The 19,149-nt window shown below is 46.2% G+C and overlaps 1 protein-coding gene across 1 annotated transcript in view; it reads right to left on the bottom strand.

The window, feature by feature from the left end:
• LOC146816741 (b(0,+)-type amino acid transporter 1-like) overlaps positions 1-4,090 on the bottom strand; it is a 245,755-nt gene extending 241,665 nt beyond the window's left edge. The window contains exon 1 of the mRNA XM_085609164.1: positions 3,298-4,090. Within this exon, the coding sequence (XP_085465290.1) occupies positions 3,298-4,041 (744 nt within the window). The 5' untranslated portion in view covers positions 4,042-4,090. The remainder of the gene's footprint in view (positions 1-3,297) is intronic.
• Between the last annotated feature and the right edge of the window lie 15,059 nt (positions 4,091-19,149).

Here is a 19,149-nt window from a genome sequence, read left to right as displayed (position 1 = left end):
TGTGCTCCCTCAGTCTTTACAACCGTTTTGGAAAGTAGCGTCTGAAATCTCTGTGGAGGATGGTGTACTGTTGCGTGGGGACAAGCTTGTTGCTCCTCATAGTCTTAGAAAGAGTATTATGTCTAAAGCACATGAGGGTCATCTGGGTGCTACGCTTACTAAGCGAAGGGTTCGCCAGTCTTTTTGGTGGCCTGCTATGGATGGTGATATCAATCAACTTATTGATGACTGTGTGATTTGTCGTTCAGCTGATAAGGGTTTGAAGGTGACAACTCCTCCTCTTCTTCCCATAGAATGTCCTTCAGAACCTTGGTCTAAGGTTGGTCTGGATATAATGGGACCTATGGAGATATTGCCTGGGGGGTGTCGATTCATTTTTGTCTTGATTGACTATTCGTCAAAATGGCCTGAAATTAAGGTTGTGAAGGATTCTTCCTCACGTTCTGTGATCTCTTTTTTAAAGGAGGTTTTCTTGAGGGAAGGGTTTCCTGGTACAGTTGTTACAGACAATGGAACACAGTTTATTAGTTCAGAATTTGAATGTTTTTTGCGCTCTTGTCATATCAAGCATGTAAAAAGCTCGCTTTATCACCCTCAATCAAATGGTCTTGTTGAGCGCATGAACAGGGTGGTGGGTGATTGCATTAGATGGGCTAGGTCTCGGAATGCTGATGTTATTAGTTCCATGGACAATATGTTGTGGTTCTATAGAACTACTCCACACTCAACTACCAAAGTTTCTCCCTTTCAACTTTTGAGAGGTAGAAGAGCCAATACAAGCTTCAAACCTGCATGGATGAATAGTTTACTTTCTTCTATTCCTGATGTTGACAGCCTTATGTCATTGGTGCGTGAAAATGTTGCTGATTCCCAATGTAAACAAAAAGTCTGGTTTGATAACAAACATGGGGTTAAATCTGTACATGTTGTTGTAGGCGATTTTGTTCGTATTAGATCTCCTTTGCATGTAAACAAGGGTGAGTCTAAGTTTGGTTGTCCTGTACAGATTATTAAGGTGGGTAGGAATGCAGTACAGGTTGTTGGAGGGAAGTGGTGGAACGCTAACAGAATTGTTAAGGTTAAGGAGGTTATGGGTTTACCTTTGTCACCTTCAACCTCACATGTTTCTCAATCACCTTCAACCTCACATGTTTCTCAACATAATAATGTAGAGGGAATTCCGAGAAGAAGCAACAGAACAAGGAGTGTACCTTACAGATATCGTAATTGATGATATTGACATATGTGTTTTTTGCAGTTATCGTATTTGATAATGTTGACATTTGTTTTTATAGTCTTTGGGATTGAAATGTCATTATCTATCTGTTTTTTTTTGTTTTTTTGTTTTTGGAGTTTTGATCGTTTTTTTTTTGTTTTTTGTTGGGAGGAGAGAGGATATGTTATATCTCACCTCTTTAGCTTGGTTTGACAGAGTAGACTCTGTCATAGAATCTTAAGTGTTGCTAGGCAACTCATTGTCAGTGTTGAGTAAGACAGTTTGTGGAGCTGTTGGTGGAGAAGCCAGCCCTTCACCGTGCTCCTGTCTTCTGTGTAGCTGTAACCTGAATAAACTTCATTCAGCACTATCGACGTTGTGGTACTCAATTACTACACTCTTGCAGGTCCCAGTGCAGAGAAAAGAGCAGAGCTGTGAAATAGGGGCTGGGGACCTCTGGGCAGGGACGCAGAACAATTTTCAGGAGAGGCTGGTGGGAGTGGGTCAGCTGAGGGCCTTTTCTACAGCAGCCGCCGTTCCTCTATTTTCCAGTTTTGGCTAGGTGGAGAGCAGATTTACAGCAAGCCACGAATTCAAACTGAAGCACTCTTCTTCTTTTCTAGGTGGCGCCCAACAGTCTATGTGAGCCAGAAAATAAGGGCTGAGGAGGTCAAGGGCAGAGCCACCAAAGCATCCTGATGTGACCATTGTATTAGTCACAGTGGAGGCAGGCAGGTAGCGTCCCGACTAAATGAGGCGTGAATCACTGCAGCAGCAGGGCCATCAGAGGTAGCTGTTTTCACGCTAACCTAAGACTGATGGCCCTTTCAGTTTTGATTTGCAGGCCCCTAGATACAGAGGCAAGGGGGAGGAGGCCGTGGGCACTGCAGAGGCCTTCCTCGATGTGCACCACACAGGCTGAATGATTAAGTTATCATTTTTAAGTAGGACTATTCCTGCCGTCCTGGGACGCTTTTTTTAAACAAATAAGTAGGGGAACGGACTGACATAACTTTTAAAAGTAGGGGCACGCCGTGCCCTTCTGATCCCGTCCACTTCTACCACTGACTGAAGGTTGAGGTGCGCCAGATGTTTTAGTTCAACTTGTCTAAGCTAGCATATGGTCACTTACCTTAATGTTACCCTAACTGTTTGCCATAGGTTTTAAAATGTTTAGAAAAATAATCAAAAATGTTCTGTTGCTTTCTCTCCAATAAAGTTTGGGGAAATCTGGATAGGGGTAATGTCGTAGACATCAAGCTCAAGGGCATTAAATTAAGATTGAACAAGTACATAATGTGCCACCTGAATGTAGCACTCACATAAATACCATAGTTAATAAATTGAGCTATGAAGAATATGGTAAATAAATGTACTGATATAGTATGGGGTATGGCCTCTCCTTGGATATGTCTGTAAAATTAACCTTTTATCATACGTTTTTGTCCTCCATTTTTGCCCTGAGTATTGACACTTTGTCCTGATTTTTTTTTTTACAGTCCTGCCCATAATTTGCCTTCATGCAGGTATTCACCCTACTGAAGGTCCGAGGGAGATGTAAAATGCCATGGGGCAAAGCCAAAAAATACCCAAGAGAAACTAACCTCGCTGAAGTGAAACAGGTCACAAAGGCAACCCCAGGCCCTGAGTGGGGTACGCTTTCACATGTCAGAGGAGGTGAGGGATGAAACTCTGCTGGATAACTGCCTACCGTTCTTGTCAGCATTTCCCTGTAGTTTGTAGAAGGTGGGGATCGATTGCACCAATAGCTTGCGTTAGTAAAGGAATAACCCTAGTCAACTGCATTCTTACTTAGATGAACGTTTACAATGTATTCGTGAACAGCTATTAAAAAAAGGTTAAGCCTGACAGAACAATTAAGTACTGTCCTGTATACATTTAACGCTTGACCATTTTTAGTTGTTCCCTACTTATGTCATATATGCGCATAAACATTGCTTAAATAGAAATAAACACACATATTCAATAGGAAGTTCTACTGACTCATGGCAACTACATGAAACACTTGTTTAAACCACCTGATTAATGCAAGACATGCAAATAAAGAATCGTTCACCGACCTCTGGATTCTTGAGTTCCTCAGTCACATAGTTCAGATTGTTCCACCCATCATAGGACCAAAGTCCCTGATAAAAGGCCACCCCAACAGGCCCAAAGCCTGCCGCCGTGTTATCAAAGGCATTCTGAAAGCTGCGAGTTTCTCCAGTGGCCAGCAGCACTAAACCTCCCACCACTATCACGAGCAAAACAAGCAGCTTAGCAGCGGTGAAAATGTTCATGATGGAGGTGGCCAGCCTCACGTCGAGGCAGTTAATCAGGACTAAAATGAGCACGCAGGCCGCGGCGGTGCACTTCACCACCACTTCCGGTGACGGGCATCCGGGGTAGAAAGGGGCGACCACGTACTCTGCGAAGCTGAGGGAAACGGCAGCGATGCCCGCGGGCCTCACCACGATCACCGAAGTGAAGGCAAACACGAACGCAGGCAGCGAGCCAAAATTCCGTAAAATATAGATATATTCTCCGCCCGATTCTTGGATAACGGTTCCCAGTTCTGCGTAGGAGAGGGCCCCCAGCATCGCCAGCAGGCCACAAGCGGCCCAGATCAGGAGGCTGGCGCCGGGGCTTCCCATGAGGCGCAGGACATACTCGGGGGACATGAAGATCCCGGAGCCGATCATCGTTCCGGCAATTAGCGAGACTGCGCTGACCAGGCCCACCTCGCGCTTCAGCCTTATCTTCTTCGTTTCATGGCAGGTGTCTGGTGGTGAACATGCAGGTTCTGCTGCTGCCGTTCTTTTCATCGTGGAACCTGTATGTGTGTGTTGCTGTAGAATTGTTTAAGTGGCACCAAAGGCCTTCGTGCACTTTCAAGACATATTATTTCTCAATCAAAATGCAGGTTAATAATTCCAGAAAAGTGTCCAAGGGGCACGGTAGGTGTTATCTCTTCCAGGTTAATGATCTATGTAGTCTTAAGAAAACAGGTTGGCTTTGAAGATGAGCCTAAGTTTGGAACATGGGCTTGAAGCAGGCGTTAGAAATGGCAACAGTCTCTTCGAGGGTGTGCTGTTTCACACCAGACTATTAATATGTGTTTTTTAGATCACTGCTGCTTTGAAGGGGAAGTACCACCCACAATTATTTTGTGGCATTGAGTGGACTACTGGCCAATAATATTAAATACCCAAATCGTCCAATCATTTATTTGTTTTTGTTCCAATGCAACTTCTGTCGGTCTTTACAAGCCTGACCAATAATATTAAATTAGTCTCACTCAACAGAGAAGCGCTACAAAAGGTAAACTACTTTACCCGTACAGAAAAAAAGGGAAGTGCTTCAATTACCACTACCCCCACAATGTGGGTAGTGTACCAAAAGTCAACAGAGACAACAAAAAAGAAAGGGGAAAGACAATAAATGTCTTAATACTGCCCTCACACACTTTGCAGTGTCATGCTTCATCATAGGGCAACATCATACATCTAGGTGCAGACCAACCAACACACTGGATGGAGCGCACACATTTGTTTGTATGAAGGTTAGTGGTGAGGGTAGAGTGGATAAAGAGGAACAATAACTACATAAAGAGACACAAAACTTAAAGGAAAGAATGTTCCCTCAAGAAGGGACCAAATAGTGCAAACACATATAGTTAAAACAACCTAAAGGGCAACACTCGTCTTTTATTCCTGTTACCCCCTGGTAGGATTAAAACATAGAATATGGGATATTCAGGGGAGGTAGAAGCCCCTATATCCCCGCTGCAGATACCAACATGTTTCTGCCAATTTTATCGTGCCCAACCGGGTCACTCTGGCAATCGTCAGGGTGTTGGTCCCTAGTTTATTGGTCTTCACCCCTATTCATGTGTTTACCTTGTTTTTTAGCACGGTGGACAGCATCCAATTATCATGCTCTCTGGGGATTTCCGAGAGGGATCCTGTTTAAGAGTTCACAAGTAGTTCTCTGAACCCGGGACCTTTGTGGGAACGTTGTCTTGTAGTCACACTTACTCAAAAGCACCACCACGACACTGCAAAGTGTGTGAGGGCAGTATTAAGCATTTATTGTCTTTCCCCTTTCTTTTTTGTTGTCTCACATTGTGGGGGTTGTAGTAATTGAAGCACCTCCCTTTTTTTCTGTACGGGTAAAGTACTTTACCTTTTGTAGCACTTCTCTGTTGAGTGAGACTTATACTATGGGAAGGGAGTCAGAGAAGGCTTAGTCCCTTGTCTCTTCCAGTTTGTGATCCTCAATAATATTAAATACCAAAATCATCCAGTCATTTATTTGTTTTTTTTTCCAATGTAACTTCTGTCAGTCTTAAAAAGCCAAAAGTTAACATGTGCCAGACAGACGTCTTTCTGCCTCTTACTATTCTATGACACATTTCAAATGAAAAATATTCACAGGATAATCACTTTATGGGGATGTATGACGTTACAACGCATGCTGTTACAACGCATGCTGTTACAACGAAAGTTTTACAACGCGAGTGCATTGACAACGCAGGACATTACAACGCAAGTCTTTACATCGACTTGCACTAGATGGCGTGCTAACATTAAAAAAGTGTAATTTACTATTCCAACTCCAGTCCACGTAACAGTAGGGAAGGTGTTGGGATAGTAAACTACACTATTTTTAATGTTAGCACGCCATCTAGTGCAAGTCGATGTAAAGACTTGCGTTGTAATGTCCTGCGTTGTCAATGCACTCGCGTTGTAACAGTTTCGTTGTAATGGTAGTGCGTTGTAAAAGTTGCGTTGTAAAGGTTGTTCCCCCTTTATGTGGGTGCATTTACCTAATCGTGCATTATATGCTCAGTCTGCTGAGATAAGTTATCTTGGAAATTGCAGCGTTTCTTTACATCAAACTCTGCCAGCATTGCAATCTTTTCTCAGGAGAAGTTGCCGCCACCGCATTTGTTTGCCATCCATCGCTGGGAAGAGGGAGCCGTGCTGGTCACCGCTGGGCACTACCAGTCCCAGGATCCTCTTTGCTTCTCTTGCCTCATCTGTGCTTAAAAGCTCGACTCAGTCCCACGGTGCAGGATGCGGCCGAGCCAAGGGCGCGCCCATTCACGCCCGTCAGAGCCTGGAGAAGGCTGGGCTTCTTCCCCCCACCCACCCCCAACGGCTGGCAGGTGACCACTGACGCTAAGTCTTAACTGAAACCAGGATCGTGATGGGAAAAAAGAAGATATACCCACTCTTGGTTCTTTCCTAACCAAAGCTACCAACACCATTTCAAAGAGATCACCCTGGCAGAGAGAAGACTTTCTCTGGGGAATGGCGCTCTTGTTTGTAACGGAGGGACGTTGCCTGCCAACAGGGCAAATGTCAATCTTCTGACTTAGGAGCTGTCAGAGATTATTAGTTTGCCACCAGTTTTACAGGCAACTTCCCCAGACATTTCTCTTAATTCCCAATTGCTAAATGCAGCGAAGACTCATCCTATCACGTCACAAGTGGCAAGATGAAAAGGACCCCTTTAAGGAAATCCAAAGAAACCAAGGAATTCCACACCGTTACAGATCACCACAGATCTTGGAAAAGACATCTCTGATTTACCCCAGACTCTTATCCCCACTGAGTACTTTTGTGATAAGTTATCTTCCATGTTACTCCCCATTCTGTTATGATTGGACTCCATCAAACTCAAACTCCAAGAGTTACTAAAAACTAGCCCAGTCTTAACACAAAATACCATCCCTAACGTCCAACCTACACACCCTCAAAATATCCCTCCCATCGCTCTAATTCCACACTCCCAGGCTGGCGGAGGCAGAAAAGCCGGTAAAACAGGGCACGCTCTGGAAAAGGCATCCTGCACCTTCCAGGCCCAATACTGCGGGCGAGATTTTAATCTACCTGTAAGGCTTATTGTAGAAACATCTTCAGTTTAAAAAAAAAAATGTATTACCCCTGACCGCGCGAGAGGACAGGCCCACTTCCAGCAGACTGCTGGCAAGAACTGTTAAACCTAACAAAACTTTCACCAATTTAACACAGAGTGAAAGTACTCAGCATCAGAGGGAAACATGGGCCATATGTATGAAAGCAAAAATTATTCGCAAATGCTGTGAATCGCAAAAAGCAGCGTTTGCGACTGATTTTTCGCTAAACCACATGTATGACACACATCCTAAGAGAAAATTAAGAAATCGCTAAATTAGCGATTTCTTAGTCTGCGAAACAAAAAATCTGCGATTATCCTTGCGATTTCTTAAATTGCGATTTCCTAACATTGCGAAATTCGCAAGAAGGATATCGCAAAATAAGAAATCGCTGACACATGTAAGAAAAAATTGCAAATTGCGAATTCACGAAATTCGCAAATTAAGAAATCACTATTAACACCAATTGCATGCAGGTGGTAAACTGGTGGAAGGTACTTAAACCACCCCACAATGCAACAGACCCACCCACAATGGCAGGAATGTTCGTGATAGCCAGGAGTCTGCGTATTCGGGCTCTTGCACAGAGGAGAATGAGACAGGAGTGTATATTCATGCTGCGCATCACTCTGTTCCAGCACACTGAAGAGGACATCTATGACAAGTACAGACTGCACCCACATACCATAATGGACCTGATTGAGGAGCTGAAACCCTACTTGGAACACCCTACACGCAGGACACAAACAATTCCCACACATGTGCAGGTCCTGTGCTCCCTGCACCTCCTTGCGTCAGGGAGTTTTCAACGGGTAATAGCGGAGGTTGGTGGGGTGTCACAGAGTGCACTTTCGCGCTTCTTACATGCCTTTCTAGATGCAATGCTACAGAGGCTCTTGCATCACATTTAGTTCCCCACCACCCAACAGGCATTACAGCAAACAAAACTGGACTTCTACCAAATTGCACGTTTCCCCCACGTCATTGGCTGCATCGATGGGACCCATGTGGCCATCACACCCCCATCAGCAACTGAATAGGTCTACAGAAATCGGAAATGCTACCATTCCCTCAACATACAGATTGTGTGCAACGCAAAATATATCATCACTGACATCGTACCCAGATACCCCGGCAGTACACATGACTCCTTCATCTTTAGACACATCAGAATACACAGACGTCTGAGTGCTGGAGAGTTTGGGGAGGGGTACCTGCTAGGTAAATACATGGCACACATCAATACATACACTACATCACTTGAGGGGGGGGACATTGACTTACCTATTGTGTTTGTCCATGCAGGTGACAGTGCCTATGCAGTGCGCGACTTCATCCTGACCCCATATCTGGATCCTGCAAATGCGAGTGAGAGGAGCTACAACAGGGCACACAGATCTACACGCTGCGTCATTGAGCGTACCTTTGGAATCCTGAAGAGCCACTTCAGGTGCCTGCATAAAAGCGGAGGCGCACTGCAATACTGCCCTGAGACCTGCTGTAAAATCGTGGCAAGCTGTGCAATGCTACTTAACATAACAATGAGGAAAGGCACCACAATTGATGTGACCGATACAGACACATCGGATGATGAGCGCCCTGCTCCCCCTGCCAGACCTGCAGCAGGAGTTGGGGCAGCTGCTGGACGCCAGAGACGGACTGACATCACACAAAACGACTTCTAGGTGAGTAATGATGAAAAGAGACCAAAAAGCTTGATAATGTGTTAAGTGTTTATTCACACTTCACATTGAAGAAATTCTAGCTGTCCCCAGCACATGTTGTGCACACAGTGCAGGTAAGGCACAAGTAATTGTGCAAACAGCATTTTCGGGTTCATGCACCCGTGTTGCAGTGAGTGTCCCCGCACATGTTCACCTCCTTCGGTGACGTCCAGGCTGAGTGCCCCCCATGGTGTTCCCTTGGCCTGCACCCTGTCTGGCACTGCGGCGTCTTTCCCCTGGCAAGGTGGGAGTGAGGCTGCTCCGACTTGAGGTGTCCTCACTCTCGGCAGAGGCCATGAGTGCGCTGCCACCAGCATTGGCTGTCTGCAGCTGCTCCACAGCAGTGGTCACCTGCGCAAGTCCTCGGGCAATATCCTGGCAGCAGTGTGCCATCTCGACCTGCATTGTTACCCTTCTGCGTGTGAGGGTGCTGGTGGTGGTGCAGAGGCGGTTCACGGCCTTTGTGTAATTGTGTAGTAGTGCATTGGCACGTCGGCCAGCCCTGTCATTGTGGCTTGGGTGTGCCTCAAAGTGTCACATAGCTCATGGATCGCCCCTGCCACGGCCACAAAGCCCTCCCCCATGTTCTTCTGGTCCTTGTGTATGCGGCATAGCTGCCGATTAATTGACCGCAGTGCTTTGCTTTGCAGGCGCTGTTCCTGCAGCATGCTCTGTTCCAGGCCTGAGAACATGGACCCTTCTGCTTCAGTCGCAGTGCTGCTCCTGGGCCTTGATCTGGATGTCTCCTGTGGTCTACTCCTTGGCGTTTGTGTGTCACGAATGGGCATGTGTGACACACCCTGACTCCCCTCTCTCCTGTCGGTGTCATCCCCTGTGGAAGGCACCTTGTCCTCAAATGGAGGCAGTGGGGGCACATGTGCGCGGTTCCTGCGCTGGATTGGCTGCTGCTCAGTGTCATCGCTGGAGTCCGCAGGGTGTGCAGGCTCCTCTCCCTCTGCGCTGTCTTCCTGTGCCATGCCATGTGCTGTGGATGTAAACGGGACTACATGAGTTTGTGTTATTGTCTGCATGTGGCAATCAATAAAGTTCCTACAGTTTTTTTTGGCTAACCTCTGACACTGTATCATTCACTTATCCCCAACCCACATGTTGCATTTAATTTCCTTAGTCTCATGGACACACAGTCATACACAGTACTACGAGTCCCATGATGCATTGCTGGGTGTGCTGTAAGACCTGGCCTGGATTGACATTTTGGAAGTTTACTATGCGCATTTGGGGAAGTGTGCATGGGATGGGGAGGAGTGCAGATTGATTTTGCATGCATCTTACCTTGACTGCTGGATGCAGGGTCGGAGCTGTCTATGTCAGCCACACCACCAACGCTCTCAGGCAGGAGAGTAGACTCCACAAGCTCCTCATGGGGGGTTGGCTGCACTGCAGTGGATGGTCCTCCTCCAGTCTGATTTGCGTCCTTCAGTCTGGCTGCCACCCTCTCCTTGGACCTCTGGCGCATGTCGTACCACCGCTTGCGCAGCTCTTCGATGGTACGTGTGGTGACTCCCACTGTATTCACCTTATTCTGTATTTCCAGCCAGATTTTCCTCCTCCTCGCCTCTGGGACACGCAGTGCCTTCTTGCCGAAGAGGAGCTCATGGCTGCAGACCATCTCCTCAATGAGGACCTCCTGCTCCTTTTCAGAGAACTTATGTTTTCTCTTCCTTTTCTCTGCATCCTTGCCCTGCTGTTGTTTGGTGGAATCCATTGCTGGTTGCACTCTCCTGGGATGCCTCCTCACACTCCCCAAGCAGCCTCTGGGTGTGGCTCAGGTGAGCAGGTGCAGGAAATCACTCCAGTTTCCTGTTTGTGATGTCATCAGGCTGCACCTGGCTAGCAGATTCCCGTTTTTGCGATTTCTTAATTAGCGAATTTTGCTATTAAGAAATTGCAAAACGGGTGTCTGAGAATATTTTGCGAATTTTAAGAAATCGCAATCCATTTGCGATTAATTTTTTACATCCCGTTTAGCGAATCTCAATTTGCGAATCGCAAAATATCGCAAATTAGGATTCGCTAAACTGGAGTTTGATACATATGCCCCTATATCACCTAAGCCTCAACCTTCCACCCGCAGCCTGTCCTTTCGTTTTAATCCTGGTAAACGCTCCAGCTCTTAGATTAACACAAAGAGAATCCATCACCCAGCTCATGGACAAATCTTGTCATTGGCTCTCCAACCACACTAGATCAGGGCACTTAGTCGAGAAACACCTCATCATGGCCAGGAGAACTCCATGGGTAGGACCAACTCCAAAGGCTTAACAGGGCGTCTGTATCATATTAAATTTCGATAGCCCACGGATCCAACCCCCATTCGTTTATATGGCAGCGACTCAGATTTTCCTCGTACCCCTGGGTTTCTTCTATAAACCAAAGAGTCACCCATGCGAAAAGGTATTAAACATCGGTTTGGAACCACCCCCATAGGTGATAGTAGATCACTGACAAACAAATCTATGTGTTTCCGTACATCTAACAGGTTTGCTCTAGTATCAGGCCTGGATTCTTGTGACTGACTTGAGAATAACACTCAGAGATCACTGACGCTACTCCAAATCGAGGGTAATGGTAGCGAGGAAAATTGTGTGCTAAGTGCGACCCACGGGGAGTCAGAGCAGGATAGGTGTAAGAGGTGCCATTTCTCAGAATGACTGTATAATGATGTCAGGGAGCTTACCGCCGGTGTAAATAGCCTAACCTATACTCTTCTTTCCTGGTTTTCATCGGCAGTCTTTTCACATCGACTTAGCGCCAAGACGCCCTTGGGCATTTGTGCGCTGTACAAATTTTCAAATCAAATCAACATAGCAGGGTATAATAGTAAATTGAATAATGAGGAGTGGCTTAATGGCATGGTCGAATTTCATATCATCTGGGCCCAAGAAACCTGAGAGATTACATGAATTTTTGTCAATGGATACTGATCTTTCCAAACAACGGCATTACCATCTAAAGGGGGCAGAGCTAGGGGGGCCTACTCACACTGATATCTAATACGGTTGCACTTAATAGCCTACACTTTATAAATAACTCACCCTATTTCCACATCCTGGTAATTAAAGGCTACAGTGTCTGGGATTTAATGCTAGTAAATTGGTATAACAACAACTTCTCAAATCCTGAGGTGGTAGTTGTGTATCTATACAATACCCTAACCCTGTACAATTTTATCTGGGTGGGAGATTTTAACTCAAAAGCATGGCCAAGAAGAGATGCGAAGTTATGTGGTATCGTAGATCACAGGGAAGTCCCTATAACCCACTTTTACCATGATCCCCAAGGGAATGCTCCAAACAGTATAATGATGACATGGCAACTCGAGCTCTGTAACGAAATAGACCCAGATACGGGGCAACTTTTTTCTGCCTTTCAAAGCACAAAACGCTCTTCCACGATCGATTATATAATCTCTTCTGACACCCTCAGAACTAGCATTACCAAGATAAAGGGCAGTTTCACAGAATTTAGCGATCGCGCTAGGCTTTCATGTGCCTTATACTGGCACAATTCGAGAATAAGTAACGGTATCGCAGCGCCAAAACCAATCCTAGCTAAAAACAAGCATTTGCAATGCAATAGGTCTCGCATGTGCAAGAGTTTGAGCTATTGGCATTGTAAATGACAATGCTTTTTATTTATGTGTTTTGAAAACCTGCAAGCGGTGCGTTAACAAGCACTTTGTACCTATAGTCCTTGCTTACAAGAAGCAAGGCTGACAGTAACTGCGCCTGTTTTACTGACAGCCTTGTTTCTCGTAATCAAGGTCTATAAGTACAAAGTGCGTATTTACGCACCTATTGCAGGTTTTCAGAACATACATAAAAAGCATTGTCATTTACAATTCCAATAGCTCAAACTCTCGCAAATGCCTATTGCATTGCAAATGCTTGATTGGGGGGTGTCAGTGTGATTTTGGGGGAGGGAGGTGCCTACAAACCTGGAATGGCACCTCAAGGAATGAGTGCATGTCTTGCATGCCAAAACTGGTAAGCAGAGGCGAGCTACCAGCAGGGTAACATGAAATGATTGGAGTCCCAGCAGAATGAGTCTCCCACACTGCACAGACATTTGAACTTGAAGATGAATGGGGCCCCTCTAAATGACTGAGGGCCCTAAATGAGTGCTTGTGATGTGCCCTGTCTATTGGGGGGGGGGGCGAGTTGCAGCTATGATTGCCTCATAAGGGGTAATTACACATCCGCATTGGAGCTTAAACACTTAGTGAGAAGGGCCCAGCGCTCTGAACCACATTACTCGAATAGTGAAGGCCCCACGGGCCACGGATAACGTGCGCCAGCTGCCTCCATTTCTACAATAAAGCATTTTGGGGTGCTGCTAACGTCGGCGACCATATGAAGGCTCCAGTCAGATATCTGGGCCCTGGCTTGGCGTCTACTTGGAAACTCGAGCCAAAAACGAGCCGATCTTTGAGGAGGCTTCGGCCCACCCCTCCATTTCATGTGGGTGAAAACTGCATATAGGGCCGCACTGGAGCTATGAGGCGAGGGGGGCCAAAGGGAGAATGGGAGGGGAAAAGATCAATGGGGCGGGAGGGGGGGGACAGGTATGGGGAGAACCCTGGCTAGGTGGATGGGTGAAGACATGCACGGATGGAGAAGGGTGGACAGGTGCGTTTTTGCTGGCTGTCATTTTGGGATATTGTTAAAAGTTGGGGGGACTTTAGTTGCCTGGCCCCTCCCTTGCTTTACGTCAGCAAAGAGGAGGGAGTGGGGACCAAGCTGGCACACTGCACAGATCTGGAGGGGAAACTCGATCTTTGGGGTGGATAACATGAGAAGCGTGTTCAGCCGAAAACAAACAGACGAACACGATGTGAGAGCTACACTGTGTGCAGACGGCGATGAGGAATAATAATTTAACAGAGAGCAACAACAATCACAAAACTGAATACAACACGTGTAAGCTTGTTAGAGAGCAATAGCCTGTTACTAACAGGCTGCTACGCCTGCACAGCTATATATGACTGGGACCCTCCAAAAAGTTACTTTTGTAGATCTGAGCAGATCTCAAATGAGCCTCGCATGCCAGTTTGATCACTTCATAACTACCCTACCGCTGGCTGGCCTGAATTCTAACAGCGCCTCGTGCTCTGAAACAATTACCAAATTGTTTGCACTTTATTTATCAAGCTTCGGATGGGTAGACAGCCCGTTATTACCATGTTATGTGACCCCGGGATACAGATTCTCAGCTGGAGGGTCGCACAGCGGAGTCGGGGGCTAGGATGAGAACACTACTATATTAAACGTGCCATTGTCGCCATCGAAAGCACACTTAAAGCACCTGGCTGAGATATAAAGTGTCACACCGTGGGTAGAAAAGCCGTCAGTCTCCCACCGACGGCAGTTGTGTGCAGCTGTACCCTAGGTGCCCACACCAGAGCTTCCACGTGTCCGTGTGTGTGTGTCTCGCATAAACATGGCACATCTGACATGTCCCCCCTCTCTCATTCCTCCTTTGCAGCTGGGAACACATCGCCTCAACCAGACGAAAGCTGCGGACCTCCACGGAGCACCGGCAACTCTGCATCATAAAATATAAATTTGGTGTGCGGTTTGGAAAATAAAGGACACGCTCGGCCCCACTGGGTTTGCCGATGAGGTTTTGAAGAACCGAGCTCATTAAGCCTGGCGGCGCAGGATACGCCTGAAATCTTCTGAGTTCGCCTTCCAAATTACAGAGACACGGAACACTCTGTCTGGCATAGGAACTTCAATTTATTAGCTGCAGCTAGGTACAGTTGTCCTAGAAGTACATCAGTGGTAGGTTCTCAGGAGACTGCCACTTCAATCCGTGGCTCACAGTCTTTTGTAGCGCTTGAATCCCCTAAAGCAACAACCCCTTCAATGTGCAATAAAAATACAAATCATCCACAAGAAAACATTCTTTGTACAAGATACAGGATAATGGGTAATAGAAATTTCTTCCCTAAGGTCGTGTTCTCTACCCGACCCTATAGGTCAGCGGCATAGCCATTCCTTGGTTAAATTAATTTACGACAGGACGTGTTTGCGTGTTGAAGATGGTGATTCGTAAAACAACTGCAGAGGCCGAGAACGGTCACCAAGGGTCAACAGATGGTTATCTCGGGGATTAGTTGCTTCGAGCCGGGTCTCAGAATGGACATAGCTCAGGGAAATAGGAAAGGTCGTGTAATATGCACAACAGTGTAGAATGTGAAAGAAACGCTACGAAGGTTGAAGGTGCCTGAGTGAGGGCAACAGCGTAAAGGTGTTCCTAGGGAAGATGGGGCCGTATTTGAATTTCCTCAGACCCTCCTTTTGCCATTACTCAGGCAAAGAAACCAGAGGCTGGTGTTAATCTGAATCGACTTCAATAGCCATGAAATCTACAAGCTGTTGTTGCAGCATTATCTTTGTGTTCGCCGCTTTCTGTGATACCGGATTTGGAACACACAGGGTGGCGCAGAGCCCGCATATAGCTGGACCACATTGTAGGCAAAGGCAACATGAGAAGAGAATGGCCAAAGTCGCTCCGACAAAGGTGAGAATCTTCCATCCCCATGTAGACAGTAGTCCCCCAAACCATCCCATCAGAGACCAATTCCCTTCATCCTGGTGAACGGACTCAGCGATCTTATGTAACTTAGAGATGGCTGGGTATACTGTAGGGGCGTTGTCTGGAATAAAAATGCAACAGCTAGAGCCGATCAATCTGCATACGCCCCCACGGTCAGCAAGGATGATATCTAATACCATCCTGTTCTGAAGCGTGACAAGGCGGTCAGCAGCGAGTTCTGCAGTGATGTTACTCAAAGCTCCAGCTGTTTCATTGACAGTGGCTTCTACAACTCAAATTAGTTGTCTTATGTCTCTACTGTTGGCTATTGAGCCCCAGAATGGAAGGAGTCCTTTCAAGACATCCCAGACTTCTTGTCCTGACGTATCCTGGTCAGACGCCACCCCTCTTTTCTGTAAATGATGCTTGGCATCTGCTATATATGTAGGGGGCAACAACCAAGCGATATAACAAGTGCCTCTCCAATTACCAGGTAGAGAAGTGTAAGCTTTATTTCCAAACATGAAGTATGTATTACGTGAGGGAACCATGCAAGGCCAATCTGTCCCATTCAAGGTCACAATATGTTGGCAATTGCTTGTACCTTTATATTCTAACCCTCCTTTCCTAATACAGAATGGTGCTTGTCCAGGTACCACTAGAAAAGTTTGTCCTTTTCGAGAGGTTCTATTAGAGGGCAGAAAATACAAATCCGTAGATTTGGTTTGGCGATCAGCATATTCTGACTTCTCACTATCCGTCCCATATATCCTTTTTCTGTCCCGCCAACATAAATGGTATAGATGTACTCCCAAGCTCCTTACTTCTCGAGTATCCCCATCTCCAGAAAATACCCAACTGGCGCTCAATTCCCACCATGCACTACAAGAGCCATTAAATGAAAAAGGAAGGGTAATGTATGGCATTCCAGTATTCACCGAACTTGGCAGAAGACCGCAAACCCAACAGTTCGTCGCATTAGTGGCCAATTGATGTTGGTGTAGCATGGAAACAAATGTGTTGTTGCGGAATTCACTCCTTCTTGACTCAACATGAGGTGGTAGAGTGACATGTGTATGCATTTCAATGGTAACTTTGGGAGTAGGCTGTGTAAAAATTACGTGTAGTCCCCATCCTATATAAGAGAATATAATACATATCAAAATCAATATTATTAAAACCACTATAAAACGATTATGCAATAATTTACAATGCTTCGTGCTCATTGTTTGTATTTTGTCCATTCCCTTGTTAACAGTCATTTCCAGCTCTAAATATTGCCCGTGACGGGAGGTTACTTCACTCAGCTGTGATTGTCTGTAGTTCTTTATACTTTCCTACAAGTCCCAGAGGCCTAAAGCCACATTTGGGTCACAATTCTGAGACTTACGATCACGGCCCTGCAATCATGTGGAAATCGGGATAAAGACAAAAATCAATGAAGCACTATTGAGGTATTTTGTTCAGTCTGGGCCTCAAATCGTACCTCTGGGAACCAGGTACAGTTTGTTCTTGGAAAAGGAGATGTGGTTTAGTAGTGTCCAATTTCACTGCCGGTGGTATAGCTGTCTGGAGGACCTCGTCGTCGTCTTGTCCTGCTCCGGCAAAGTCTAGGCGCGCATCGCTGAATAGTCCAAATCTTGGTACTCTTCCGGTTTCAGAGTCACTAATTTGTTTATGAACCCATTGATCATAAGGCAATGGTAGGGGCACTTTCTTGCAATGTACCCCATGTACCCAGTTCTTTTTGCCGACCACCTTTACTGCAGTACACGTCGTCAGTAGTACCTGACGAGGTTCTCTCCAGCGAGGTTCCAAGTTCTTTGACCTCTGGAAGTTTTTGACGCAGACCCAGTCTCCCGGCCGTATGGTGTGACCAGGATCCGTTGAAGCCTGGGGCAAAGTATCTTGTACCTGTTGGTGAAGGACACGTAACTTAGTGGTTAGATCATGTAAATAGTCAATCAACAATGGGTGTTCTATCTCTGAGTATTTCTTTGGCCTTGGGACTCCCCAAACATTTGCAGGGCGTCCAAAGACAACCTCATAAGGACTAAGCCCCATACGGGAATGGGTGGTTGTTCTGGTGGATAAGAGAGCCAAGGGCAAGGCATCAGGCCAGGCAAGACCCGTGCTGGCTTGTATTTTCGCCAGTTTAAGCTTAAGGGTGCCATTATAGCATTCCACCAAACCTGCTGACTGAGGATGGTTTGCTGCGTGGAATTTTTGCTGGATGCCAAGGCCTGCACATACTTTCTGCATGATCTGACCCACAAATTCACTTCCGTTGTCACTCCAAATAATTCTCGGTAACCCAAATCGTGGCAGAAACTCCTTCAAAAGGACTTTTACCGTGGATAGAGCAGTATTATCTTTCAGGGGATAGGCCTCTACCCATCGGGAGAAGGCACATACCACAACAAGAACGTACTTCAGATTGTTACATCGTTCCATGTGGATGTAATCTATTTGTAAAACCTCAAAAGGGTAAGTTGGGGAAGCAAAGTGTCCTGCTGGTGTTGGTGTTCCCTTCCCCGGGTTATGCATCAAGCATACAATACAATGCTTAACCAGATTGTCTGCACATTTAGGGATCCCCACATTCTTCCATACCGGAGCCAGAAGCTTGCATATACCTTTAGCGCTAATATGGGCTGGACCATGTGCCATGGTAACTACTGGGAGTACATAAGCATCTGGTAACAACCAGCGTTGATGTTCTGACAAGTCTGTCCAGCACCCTGTCACATCCAATCTTCCTATACTTTCTTTCCACGTACTCAATTCTTTCTCTGTGGCCTCTGCCTGGATCATTTTCACACTGTCCACAGTATTCTCACACATCCCTCCTTGTGCAACCCATCTAGCAGAGCCCGCAACATACATGCGACTTGTAGTGTCTCTAGCTGTCTCTTTCGCTATGTGGTCTGCGAAAGCATTTCCTTGACCTACATCATCAGTGATCTTCTTATGTGCACTACACTTCACAATCGCTATCTGAGTGGGCAAGGTGAGTGATTCAAGGAGGTCATTTACCAATTGGCCATGCTGTATCTTAGTGCCATGGAATGGGAGAAACCCTCTTTCCCTCCACAGGCGGCCAAAACTATGGGCCACTCCAAACGCATACTGACTATCAGTATACACATTCACCCTTTTTCCTTCAGCCAACACACAAGCTCTAGGCAGTGCTATCAATTCAGCTACCTGGGCTGAGTTATGTATAATACGCGCTGTTTTTACAACAGTGTATAAGGTAGTGACTGCATAGGCTGAGGTCGTTTCACCATTGGGAAGCTTAAAACAAGAACCGTCCACCCATAAGGCCCCATCCGGGTCCGGGAGTGGAGTATCCTTTAAATCAACTCTGCCTTTTGTCTCTTCCTCATTGCGGAGGAAGCAGTCGTGTTGCTCCTGAGTGTCAGTTTCTACTGGAATTGGCAGCAATGTTGCCGGGTTCAAGGTATTACATCGCTTAATGTGTATGTGGCTAGCCAAGAGCGTCAATTCGTACCCCGAAAGGCGTGCACTCGTGAGGTGTTGGGTCTTTGTTCTATTTAGGAGGGTGTCTACTGCATGCGGCACCATGACAATAAGGGTATTATCTAATACCAAACCAGCAGACTGACGAATGGAAACTGCCACTGCTGCTGTAGCCCTCAAACAGCTAGGTAATGCCTTGGCCACTGGATCTAACATGGCTGAAAAATAGGCACAGGGGCGTT

This window comes from Triturus cristatus, chromosome 6 (genome assembly GCF_964204655.1).
Source record: "Triturus cristatus chromosome 6, aTriCri1.1, whole genome shotgun sequence".
Lineage (NCBI taxonomy): Eukaryota > Metazoa > Chordata > Amphibia > Caudata > Salamandridae > Triturus > Triturus cristatus.
This window is presented reverse-complemented; position numbering and strand designations above follow the sequence as displayed.